The sequence below is a fragment of the Brachyistius frenatus genome, unplaced genomic scaffold (genome assembly GCF_029030835.1).
Source record: "Brachyistius frenatus isolate BFR_SWC_R1_liver_20210118 unplaced genomic scaffold, ASM2903083v1 Contig_6, whole genome shotgun sequence".
Lineage (NCBI taxonomy): Eukaryota > Metazoa > Chordata > Actinopteri > Embiotocidae > Brachyistius > Brachyistius frenatus.
In genome coordinates, this window is record NW_027210605.1 from 4,732,501 (window position 1) to 4,745,580 (window position 13,080).

At 43.9% G+C, this 13,080-nt stretch overlaps 1 protein-coding gene across 3 annotated transcripts in view; it reads left to right on the forward strand.

Moving 5' to 3' along the window:
• The window catches only part of tead3a (TEA domain family member 3 a), a 31,023-nt gene that overhangs the window by 5,676 nt on the left and 12,267 nt on the right, over positions 1-13,080 (forward strand). For all 3 annotated transcript variants that reach the window (XM_069688083.1, XM_069688099.1, XM_069688091.1), the window contains exons 2-3: positions 6,525-6,602; positions 9,808-10,049. In XM_069688083.1, the coding sequence (XP_069544184.1) occupies positions 6,525-6,602; positions 9,808-10,049 (320 nt within the window). The remainder of the gene's footprint in view (positions 1-6,524; positions 6,603-9,807; positions 10,050-13,080) is intronic.

Sequence of the window (13,080 nt, forward strand, 5' to 3'; positions counted from 1 at the left end):
TCTATAACGTTGATTATTTTATTATTTGTTTTATTATTATATATATTTCTTTATTATTTATTATCACGTTTATTATATTCGCAATATAAACAATCTGCGTGTACCCCCCCCCCCCCCCCCCCCCCCCGGTCCGCAGTACAATTGTCAAGCATTGACCGGTCCGCGGTGATAAAAAGGTTGGGGACCACTGATGTAGAGGACGTCTTCGGAGACTGACTGGCTCCCAACTGCAGTTTGAAGGCCGGCTTTTATGTAACGAACCTCTCTCTCCCATACTCCACCGAAGTGAGGAGCGCTTGGCGGGTTGAACTTGAAGTCCAGGTAAGGGCCAAAACAGTCGACACCTGTTGAGTAGAAAGGTGGACAGAGAAGCCGGAGGCGCTGTGGTGGCAGGTCCGCCATCTGCGGGACTTTGGGCTGAGCTCGCCAGCGTTGGCAGGATGGTTGAGCTGGTGGTGTCTGACAGCTTAGTGGCAGTAATCAGTTGTACGTGATCTGATCCAAGCAACACCATTGGACTGGCATTAAAGAATGTCTTCAGTGGGATGATGAGGAGATGACTGTGTCGTCTTTGGAGTGTTTGCACTGGATAGGTCTGCTCTACCATGTCTAGACCTGCAGCTGTAAATGCTCCCTGTACTTGGACTAAGCAGGTTGTGGGTCCCATTCTGGGGGGAGATTTCAAAGTCGGCTGTGGTTTTTGACCCTTGTAGCTGTGAGCTCTGGTGACCTCCACTGGGAAGCTATGGGCTTGACACTTCCTCAGCAGAAGGATCTCCGCATCCTGGAGGTTAGTAGTTTGGTGATATTTTGGACCCTCGGCCGCCCCTTGAACACCCTGGCTTGCTTGACGAGTGGCCTGTACCAGCTCATTCCATACACTGAACTAAGAAGCATCACGGAGATTGTCCTTAGGTTCCACTGTTGTGAGGCAGCAGAATGTGATACCCTTTAGTTCAGCTGAGCTCACTGCTGTAGCATGTTCAGGCTTCTTTGGCCGTAGAGGACTTGGAGGTGAATACCATTGCAGTCGCTGCACGGTTTCTTGAGGTTGCACGACTCGGGAGCATGAGTACGTGCACATTTCCAACAGCACCTTCCCTCTGTTATCCAGTTGTCCAGATCAACTGCTGACTGCTCTGTGATACTGCGACAGCGACTGATATAATGTTCTTTGCTGTCACAGAAGAGGCATTGTATTTTGAATGGTTTCTTTGCTTGTGTGTGGTTGCTGGAGGGGCTCTGCGGAGGGGGCCCTGTACTGTGATATACAGAGACACCTTGACCTTTGCCTTTCAACGTGATCTTCTCCCTTCCATTAACTTGGGGTTGTCCGGTTTGGTAGCGCTGCACCAATCTGCTGGACAGGCGCTGCTGTTGAGCTTTACCTTGTAGCCATCCATTAAGATCTTGTAGATTGTAGGGGTTGAGACTTGTGCTATTCAGCTTTCCCTGCACCTGTAGATACTCAATAAACCCATCTCTGTGGTACTTGGGTAGCTTACTGAGTAAGCGGTCGACATGAGAGCAGCAGTTTAGCTCCATACCTTTGGGTCCCTCTAAGGAGAGCAGTATACTCACTAGGAGGTGGACTCGTAGGGCGAAACTCTGGAAAGTGTGGGCATCACCAGGCTTCACGTCTGGGGTGGTCAGAATGGCTGCTATCTCACTTTGTGCCAGCTGGTGTGGCTGACTATACTGTAGTTGCAAGGCTTGCATAGTTGCTGAGTATGGGTTTGGATGGTGGCGACAAGACTGACCAATCATCTGCGCCTCGGGCAGCTTAAGATGTTCGAGTAGCATGTGATATTTGTACTTCTCAGACAGTTCTGTATGAGGCTCAAGCAGGTTATCTACAGCCAGCTTCAGGTTAGCAAACTCCTTTTCGCTGTCAGTGGAGAAGTCTGGGATTTTGGGTGTTGGCACGCCGTATGCAGCGCGGTGTGGCAGACCAGGGCTGTGTGGGGTCACAGTCTGACCTGATGGCAGCTGCATCTGATGAACTGCAGATTAATTACCTCTGGGGACAGGTAGAGTCTGCTCGAGTGCTGGTGTTGATGAAGGCACTGTAGCATAATGAGTTGGGCCACAGTTGGAAGAGGTGTGAGGCATCACTTGTGGTGAGTGGTAATGCTGTGCGGCTGGATAGCTGTAAGAGACTGCTATAGGCTCATGGACCGGAGCAGTAGCAATCAACTGTCCACGTACTTGTCCTGTATCAGCACAGGAGCGAGGCAGCCCTGAGGCATGAGGCTGCAATGGGTCTGGCCTGGTAGGGTACTGCTGGACCAGAGTAGGTGTCATCATGTCTGATGACATTACAGAACACGAGGAGCCCGAACGCTCTGATGAGGCTGGAAGCACTGGGGTGAAGGTGCTCTTCCTGGTGTCATTACCCTCATCTATCTGTTCTTCCACCAGGAAGGAAGTGATGTGCTCCAGCAGCTCCTGACGACGACGACGTCTGGTTTCATACTGCCGGAGTTTGTGTGTTAGTTGAACCACTTTAGCGTCCTCTTCCTTCTCATTCTTCGGGATGGATTCGATGAGTCGTTTAAGTGAAGTGGTGTTCAGCAGGTCATCGGCGCTCGGGCTGTGTGAGGCTGTACGTCTGTCCAGATAAGAGGCTGCATCCGCTCGGCTACCCTCTGCTGCGGCCGCTGCTCCTCTCTGCTCCTCTGTAGTGTGGGAGGAAAGGGCAGGTCGCTGTGGATTGTAGGCGAGGACGTAGTCCTCAAGATGTTTGGGGACGCGATGATGTCTCACATGACGCTGTTGATCTTCGAAATGAGGCTGTTGGGTAAATCTATCTTCAGATGCCATCTTCTGCAGTAGTCAATTAATCCGGCTCGAAGGACCATTTGTTGGGGATTCGACCTGAGAGACTGGTGTAAAGATGAGTATTGACCACTACAGGGTTCCGGTCAGAGAACACAGACATCTGATTGTTCCACACGTTACTGTATTGAGTTTGGCATACAGTATTTTAACTTGGAGACAGATTGAAAGATGGATGGATTGACAGGTAGATGTATCGACAGATGGACGGATTGACAGATAGATGTATCGACAGATAGATGTATTGACAGATGGACGGATTGACAGATAGATGTATCGACAGATAGATGGATTGACAGATGGACGGATTGACAGATAGATGTATCGACAGATAGATGTATTGACAGATGGACGGATTGACAGATAGATGTATCGACAGATAGATGTATTGACAGATGGACGGATTGACAGATAGATGTATCGACAGATGGACAGATTGACAGATAGATGTATCGACAGATGGAGTTTATCATCAATGACTCGATCTAACTAAACTGTCGATCCCGCGTAGCATATACGATTATCGCAACCGGAAGCGGAAACAGTTCGCGACGTCAAAATAAAGTTTCAAAATAAGAGCGTCGTAACCGTATTGTCTCTGTCCGTGAAGAATTCGCAACAATAAATATAAATGGCAACAACAGAGAAGTGTGAAAGAAAACAAAGGAGGAAAGACGCATTGGAGTGACCATTCAGTTTTTTATTTTTTTTATTTTTTCCACAATAAAGAGCAGCACAACCGGTCTGTCACCACTTTCTGAGTGAGTGAGAGAACGGGTGGAAGGTAGATAAGAGAGATGGAATGAGGCTTATTGCCCATGTCCTTTCTATACAAGAGCAGGACAACAATAAAGAAGAGGGAGGGCACCTCTTTAGAATTCATGGCAATGCCAAGATGTATTGTTGCCATTATTTCTGACAGCTTTTCAATTACAAATTCCCCTTTTCTCCTTACTTTTACGTGTTCCTAAAAGCCAGGAAGGAAATAAACTTCCTCCAACTCGCTGATCTCCACTATTGCCACAGACTTCACTGGAAATAACTTTGTGGCAAGGTTGAGATACAGACATGTTCCTACAAGTCAAAAAAGAAACCAGGGAAATCCAGCTGATGTCAGGGAATCTGTCTCCTGCTGTATATTTCACTCTCTTGTTCATTAGCAGCCAGTAAATGTGAGTAAGTCATCATTTAATATCACTCAGTTTTTTAATATCAGGTCAGGCGATTTATCTGAGTTTAAATTAAAGATTGAATGGCCCTTTTTGCTCTGCTTTTATAATCTCTCAAGGCCGGAAAATAAAGACAAGCATTCACTAAAGAAGCAAATAAATGTCATCCGCCTTTTTCATCACCTCTAAAATGCCCGTGAATTGCTTAATGCTGCCCCCCAGTGGCCTTTTGAAAAGGAAACATCGAGCCAATCCCCTTTTCTGTCTGGCTTTGAGCTTTCTCTTCCTGTTCCAGGCCACTCCTGTGACTTTTGCTATTACTAATCCTGTCTCCACCTGTCATTTTTTTTAAATAGTACTTCTCAATTCAATCTTTTCAGCGTTAAAAAAACAACAACCTGGTAGGCACAGATAGGACAGGCAGTTCTGAGACATGTCGGGATGATAATGTTGACAGTTCTGGATCAGAATAAAAGTGTTTAAAAAAAAAAACATGTTGAGAAAAGGAGGGTTTAAATCTCTTTGTCGGTGTCTTGACATTTCGCTCAGAGATTCAGTGACAATTCTTGCATAAACTAAGCCTTTTCCTTAAATCTCTCTCACTTCGTCCGTGTGGGACAGAAACACCAGAGGTGATGTAAATCAGTAACCACAGCTGGCTCAAGATTATTGAGTCCCTAGGCAGCTTTGACAGCCCAGCACATCACTCCTGTCAAATCAAACTATGTCACACTCTTCACTAATCACATGCATCGCAGGCTGTAAATAAACTAACATGTATTCCTAAAATATTCATGAGTGGATTTATGAATTAGGAGGGAATAGAGGTCATTTTAACAAGTTTAAAAATATTACTGAACTTTTTTTTTGGTGAAAAAACCGTATTGAACGTCATTGTTCCAAGTATTCGTATATGTCTTAAGGGTTCGCTGTGTAGGATTTATAGTAAAAATGGAATATTATATTCATAATTTTGTTATTATTTGTGTCAGATCAACTGAAACTGGCTATTGCTAGGCTGTGCGTATGTTCTTTTAGATGTAGCCCTTCATATCTACATCGGGAGAGGGTCCTCCTCTATGGAGTGGGCCATGTTGCGCCGCCATGTTTCTACAGTAGCCCGGAAGGAACAAACCAAACACTTGCTCTTACACATTTGAAGGAGCAGGGTGCGGTGACGGGTGTGGAGTTGGTTGCAATCTGCAATCTCACCTCTAGATGCCACTAAATCCAACACAGTTCCTTTAAATACACTCAACAAAAACATAAACGCAACAGTTGTTAAAATACTTGTCAGTGGGCACTTCGTCTTAGTCCAGATAATCCATCCGCATGACAAGTGTGGCACATTAATATTCTGATTTAACAGCATTAATATTGCACAGGTTTGCCTTGGACTTGCTGTGTTTCACAGGCAACAACTCCGGTGGACATTCCTGCAATCAGCACGTCAACTACTCACTCTCTCAAAACTTGTGAGACCTGTGGCATAATGTCGCGTGGAAAAACTGTTCATTTTAGAGTGGCCTTTTATTGTGACCAGCCGAAGGCCCACCGTGCTGTCTTATCAGCGTCTTGACCTGTCACACCTGTCGGATGGACGGTCTTGGCAAAGGCAAAGTGTTCACTACCACAAATTTAACACGAAATTTGTGAGCAAAATTTGAGCGAAATATACCTTTTGTGTGAGATATGAGATATTTTACTTCAACTCGTGAAAAATGGGAGCTAAAACAAAAGTATTTTTGGTAAGTTAACGGTTGCTTTGCGGTAGGATACCTGTCCCAGTGGTTCCTAACTTTTTTTGGGGGGGGTTGTGGCGCTTTAAAACAAAGCAAAACAAACTTAAGTGCAAAGTACCCAGCAGCATACAAAGCATCTAAAAATCAGAAAAACACGTTTACAAATTACAACAAAAGTAATACATTTAATTCTGTGTTTTTACCCCCCTTTTTAAATACAGGGTTTTTACTTGAAGTACAGGGTCGTATATTCACTCGGGTACTTTTGTTTTTGGAAAAAAAAAAAAAAAAAGCAATAGGCTACTTCTTCCGCCACAGTAAAAACAATATCAATTTCATAATCGTAACAGTAAAAGCTGAATACCAAGGGAAATACATGTTTAAAGAACTAGAACAAATCATTAAACTCTAAACCCACACAGCACGTCGTGAATTTTTATTTTTTTAATAGTGAACAATAACATCCACACCACCGCCACCTTTCCCTCTGCCCCTCTCCTACCGCCAGTCCGACGTTCATGGGAGGAGTTTGCGCTGGGACCCACCAAAACTTTTGCGTGTGCGCGTGTTTCGACGCCACGCCTCTGCGCGTTTTCCGCCGCGCGTTCATCCCCATACCAAACTCATACTTTGCATTCCGCTTCTCTCTTTTTTTTTTTTCTTCTTCTTCTTCTTCCTCTTCTTCTTCTCCTCTCCCCCCCCCTCTCCTCCTCCTCCTCCTCCTCCCTCCACACTGTCAAAACACGGTTACTTTTCGCCCTGGAAACAATCGAAGCAAATGTCCCACAGCCCGTAAAAGGAGAAGGAGAAAGAGCGTGTGCGTGTCACAGCAGAGCCGGGAAGCCGTTGAAAGGTGAGTGCGCTTCTCTCGTAATGTCTTTGTTGTTGCGCTGCAACTTTCCTGCTGCAGCTGCTTCGCTTCGCTTCGTTGCGCGCTTTGGAAGTTTTGGGATATTTGACATATTTCGCATTTCCCCCCCTCCCCACCCCCCACCACCTCCGCTGCGCACCTTCGCCGATTCAGACGCTTTTGTGTGATTTTTTTTGTTTGTTTGTTTGGTTTTGTTTTACCGGGGAGCTCTTCTCGTGTTCGCTCGGCCGCTCGTTGTCGTACTCGGCGACTTTTCCAACGCTTTCTCTCGGGACTTAAAAGTTTGCACTTTTGTTACGGTGTTATTAGCCTGCGAGCTAACCGACTAGCATGTCAGCTCGAGTGGTTAGCCAGCGGTTTTTGCCTGTAATAATCGCCGCTGAAAAACAACCCGGCGACGTGTTTTCTACCATTTTGAAAGTCTTTGTTTGGAGTTTTAAAAACTTTTAGGACCCCCTGGTAGGTGGAAGTCCCCCCCCCCCCCCCCCCCCTCCTCCTCCTCCTCCTCCTCTGGATCAAAAAAAAAAAGCGGATTCTGCCAACTCACAGTCGGCTGAACAGCTTCGGAGGGTTGAATGTGATTTCATCTCTCCTTCTACATGCTAACAGATGGCATCCATTTATTCTTGTTGTGAAAGTCCCCCCCCCCCCCCCCCCCCAGCGTGTCTCAAGACGTCAATGGGAGAACTCGTTCCCGTGCTCGTCTGCACTGTTGTTGTTGTTTTATTTATTTTTATTTTTTATCAGAATTGTGTAAGATGTGACCTTTTAGGTTCACGTTGAAAGTGGCCGTGGAAGTCTGGGAAGCGCTGTGATGAAATCAGGCTTGGTTAATCATAATGTCACCGGAGCTCCCATTGGAGCAGAAGGCAGCCCGTAATGTGCATGTGTCTTTTCGGTGTTTGCTGAGCTCATAGCTTTATTTAGCCCAATGCCCCCCCACTGGCTCCTCGCTGCACTAAACACCTGACCTTTTTGGCCACTGGGAGCTATATTGAAACTGGCAGAGCCGCATATGTCTTTTGTGGATACTTTGCATCTGCTCTTGAAAAGAACAAAGCTCGAGCTATAATGCCTCAGTTGCATGATATTCCCAAATTCAAGTTGCATCAAAGTTTTTTTTATTGTTCGGTCAAAGTTGTTGACATAGGCTTTACTTCCTCGGTGTTTTGTGTCTCACAGATCCCAAAGCCTTTTATGTAAAGATATCGCAAAATCAACCCCTGTTTTTTGTCCTTTGTATTATTCCCCCCCCCTCTGCCTTTATTACAACACAATGTGTAGAAAGATATTTGAAACGTAAGCCTACATAGAAGAGCAACATGTTGATTTTACACAAATTATGATTCCACATTTGATTTGGGTGCAAAAATGCAGAGATGATATTAAAGCATTGTCATAACACTAAATAAGGACATTTGATGTTGTCTAAACACTTTTACATTTCTTTTGTGGAGTATTTCCATCGCTGATTGTTTTATTCCCATTGTCCAGTCTTTTTAAAATGGGGGGGGGGAGATCCATCCACTTCAGATTTTCTCCCCGGTTGGAAACCCCTACTCTTGTATTGTAAAGTGATAAAACAGTGTTACGCCTAACATCGGGGTAGTTCAGACCCAGTCAGGACAAACAAACAATCTTCCCAGCTGCCGACATCTCACAGTAAAACTTTCAAGACCATCACATCTCCTCCCCTTCAGTATCAAAATGTTCTTTTGGGCTTCGCTCTCTCCTGACCATCCCACCAGGCCTGTCTGATTGCTATGGCAACAGCACAGTCCAGTCAGCAGTGATTGAAACTGGGAGGGCCCTGCGCACAGTGTGTAAAGAATAAGCCCACCGCAGCAGGGGAAGCTCAGCGACCACACTGATCCTCTGTGGTTCTTCTGTGGCAGGGACCATGTTAGCCGCACTCTGGAAAACATTACACACCAGGCGGCATTCATGTTGCATATGTGTGGCTGTGTTTGAAGAGACTTGGAGCATCCTCAACAATAACAAAAGAATGTGTAATTTCCTCATGTGGCCCTGGCAGGAAAGGTTGAAGGCTTTTGAGAAGTTCGTATGGCTTGAATATTTCCTTTTGAAGTAGTTTCTCCAGAATGATCAGCTCAGGAAAATGACAAACTGCTCTCGTCATCACTTACGACAGTCAATTTATTATTTATCATGTCCCATCTTGTGCTGCAACCTTAATAACTACACCAGCTGGTAGTGTCTTCATTGTCCTTGGCTAATATCTTAATAAATTTATAAGCTCCCAATAGTTAGGCATTTTGCTTGCCACGTCTTTGACCCTGGATGTACTAATACACTGTACCCAAAGAAGCTGTAAACAACTTCGGATGAAGGTGATCTCACTCCTGGTGAAGTGTGGTGACATTTGGAGTCCATGAAATCTGTCACCATTCTCGGCAGCCGCAAAGTTAATCCTGGTCCTGGCCATCCATCACAATGTCGAAGATGTGGATTAGCAAAACAAAGTGCAGGGCTTCTCTTTAATTTTACTTCTCATTGTGCCTCCAATTGCTTGTTTTATGAAGCTGGAGACTATTCGAGGTCTCTGGTGGAAACATTAAAATATAATTATACATGATGTATGCATTTATCATGCATATCAATTCCTTGGTCTCTGTCTGTCCAGTGGCATATTACATTTAGACAGTCTTGTAGAATATATTGTCATATTGTCCAGCCTTATTGACCCCCAGCCAGTAAAAAAGCTTTTCTTTGTGGAGTTTGCATGTTCTGTGTTTGGCTTCCTCCCACAGTCGAAAGACAATATGACCTGGTTGATTTGGTGATGCTGACTTGGCCATAGGTATGAATGTGTAGAAGGGTTGTCTTTCTTTCTGCATTGGCCCCGTGATGGACTGGCAACCTGGGTGTACTCCCACCCAAAGTCAGGATAGATCGGGATAAAGCGGGGATAGATAATGGGTGGATTTCGTCAGTTCAAGGAACCGACATACTCGATTTTTATGCATGTCCATTACAAAACTCGAAAATGACGATCCAATTCAAGATGAAGTTAAAGGAAATATAAAAAAATGTCGCAGTGGCCGTCATGTCAAATTCAGTCAATCCTGTGCTCTCGTGTGTTTCTCCCTGTTTTCTCTCAATCTTACTCAAAAATATTCCACAGCCCCACAAAGTCAGTAGCTATATATTGTCCTGTGTGTTCCAGGTGTGTTGTGGCAGGAGCCGTCATCATTGCGTCGGAGTGGAGTTGCCGTGGCAGCCCTGACGGGGCGCAGGAGGATGGTGACAATGGAGAGGGACTGGGAGACGGGGCAGACCGTGGATTGGACGGGGACCCTGAAGGGGTGTGGAGTCCAGACATTGAGCAGAGCTTTCATGAAGCTTTGGCCATCTACCCTCCTTGTGGCAGGAGGAAGATCATACTTTCAGACGAGGGGAAGATGTACGGTGAGGAAAAGCAAATTGTGGTCTTTGCATTAGTGTCATCCAGCCAGCCAATCTTTACCCTCCCTCCTCCAGTCACTTTCCTCCCTATCCAAATCAATGGTGAAACATAGCACATGTAAAGAGGTCGTAAAGGGAAAATATCCAAAACATCTTCTGTCATGGAGCTCCAAACACTGGAACAGGTCCACTGAACATTTTGCATTCTGCCAGACAAAGTTTATATAACTGCATCTAAATTAGATGAGCATCACTACATTTGAATAAATCTGGGGTCTTGATTAGGAAGTGGAAGTGAAAATGCTTAATATAATTCCCCATTGAGTTGCATCCAATTCTCATAAATAATCCTTTATTATTGATATTGGTGCGTGGATCACTGTAAAATTACATTATATTGTATATCACCCATTGAAGCACTGTAATTGGAGCATGTGGTTTCCAAGGCAATCTATAGCATATAAAACCACTTACTGTTGTAAACAAAACTATTTTTTGTTTAAAAAAAAATCTGGATGCTTTTTAATTTGTCTATTTCCTGTTCAGTACAAAAATAGTTTAGATGATTGTGGAGTCCTTAAAGTTCTTAAAGGGGAATTTTTTTTTTGAGGACTACTTTTGCTTTACCTTAGAATAAGTTTTACTTTCCCTTTGATCCATATGAAAGTTTGATGTGTTGGTCTAGCCCAGTTATAATGCACGGCTGGTCAAGAGAAACACTCTCCAGATACTACAAGGAGAGGTGACATGACACTTGACGGGATGCATGCAGTACTTATTCTTTATTTTAATAGGACATTCTCCAACTGTTACCAACACACAGCAGGAGTTCAGGAATACGGTCGTTTCAATACAACGCTCAGCCAGCAAAACCATCACTGCACACACACATCCGCTGCATGTATAGTGTTACAACCATTAAAAACAAATATTTCACAGCCATCATGCTAACAACCAAAGCACAGCCATGATTACAGTCACGGCGACAGCTGTGTCTTTCCATAGCTGGTGAACCAACTCCTCTTGTTGTCTTTCTAAATGCAATGGTACACATTTATGCCTGAGCAGCCGCAGCTGAGGATGTACTGACTCTCTCATAGTAGTAATAACCAGCAGCGCTCTACTATAATACATGATACTGTATTATAATACAGCTCAGCTGTTTTCATAGCTCCAGGAGAGATGCAGAAGTTATTGTGAGATAATGCCAAAGCAGTCCTCAAAGAATTCCCACTGTGACCTTTTGGGGCTCCGTAAGATGACTTTGACTTATTTTAAACTGTATAATGCTCATTTGTTTAGAGGAACCCTGTCTGCAAGATGTATTATGAGACTGATATAAACATAAGTCAAGGGGGACAGAATCACAAAAAAGTCTGTTCTTCCTTCTGTACACACTCTTTGCCAGCCCTTTCCTGAATGAGAAAAAGAAAAATCCATGTCATTCCTGATATGGTTTGTTTCTCTAAGGAACCACCACAGAGGCTTATATTGATTGCTTCTGATCGTATTTAGAATTTCTTGCCAAAACAAACATTTAATAATGCCCTGCAATTCACTTAAATACACTGTGTGGATGGCAAATACAAAATGTACCTTGTATCTCACAAATATACAACATATTTCCAATATATCATGCTGAAGAAACAAGTACAGTAAGCCTTTCAAGTACAAAACATTAACCCCACAAAGGCCGGGGGAAAAAATATGACGTAATTTCTGTCGCAGTCTTTCTGCCTTGATCGTGCTCAGGAGTTCTCACGAATGGCCTGTGGTGCTGTGAGTTGATTTTAAACACACCGGGAGGTTGAGCGATGCAGATTTAACAGCCACTCTGGACATGAAGATGACTACGATCTTTCTCACGACTACTACACTAATCTAAATCAAACAAAATACGCAGCTATCAGGTGAGTTTGTGGTTGTTGCTGGTGATAAGTCAAACGTTAACTAAGCTCCCCAAGTTACTGGTTCATTGGCAATGCGATGAATAATTCACATCAAGTGCATTCGTCAGTGACTCGTAGTGCATTTGTGAAACGTTTTGCTTCGTTGTTAATTTCCGTAGAAAATCTGCCCCATACGGATACCTGCACTTTGGAACATGGTCATTGACCCTTCTTGCGGGGACCTCTTAGTTTGTGCGCAGGTAATTTGTTTGCAGGTCTTTTTGGAGAGGGCTATTTTACTTTGTGGTCAGAGGGCAGAGAGCTCTAACACGGTCAAAGGATAGAGCAAGTTGACATTTCAGGTCAAGTTAGGGGTTAGCAGCTGCTGAATTGCTGTGTTTGAACTGATTGCTTAACGATTTGTTTGTAGTGGTCAATAGGAGTGCAGAGTTGTACATGCACACATGCAATGCGGCTTTTATTTGTTTTTTATTAGGATTAGTTCAGGATGCTGCCTGTGAGGAGAGCTTTGTATTTTTTACTGTTCCTTCTTACCTTATTGAAGGCCTTGGCTCGCGCCCAACATTCCCCGAATTTTTTTGTGTTGGCATTCCTCTCTGCGGCAGCCCATGTCATACATTTGTGTACGTGCGAGGGAAACGGGATATGTGATCCCATGCGGCAGAAAGGGAAAATTTGTTTCAGCATTGCGGCATTTTGTCCTTTTGTGGAAGTGTTGTGGGCTGACTGTGTTGACCTCCCCCACTTCCCTCTCAATAAACACGGACGGTTTTATTGGCATACACATTCACGCACTGAATAGCTGCCGCACTCATATGAAGCCACCAATTTCTCATTTTCTAACTAGCTTGGTGGACACAACCAAACTCCGAACACAGTACTGTGAGAAAACTCACAGTATCTGTTTTTTGTTTTCAGTTTTTGTCTTAATTAGTTGTGAATTCTCCTTGAAGTATTTGTTTCCTGAAATACAGTATTTTTTTTTTTTTTTTTTTTTGCAATAAATGAATACAAAAGCCATGTCATTTATTTCACAAGCTATACAATTTAAATAAATTTAAATATAGTGTGAAAAGAAAACTACCTCAATTGTTTAATTAGAATTTGTCAATTGATCATATTTT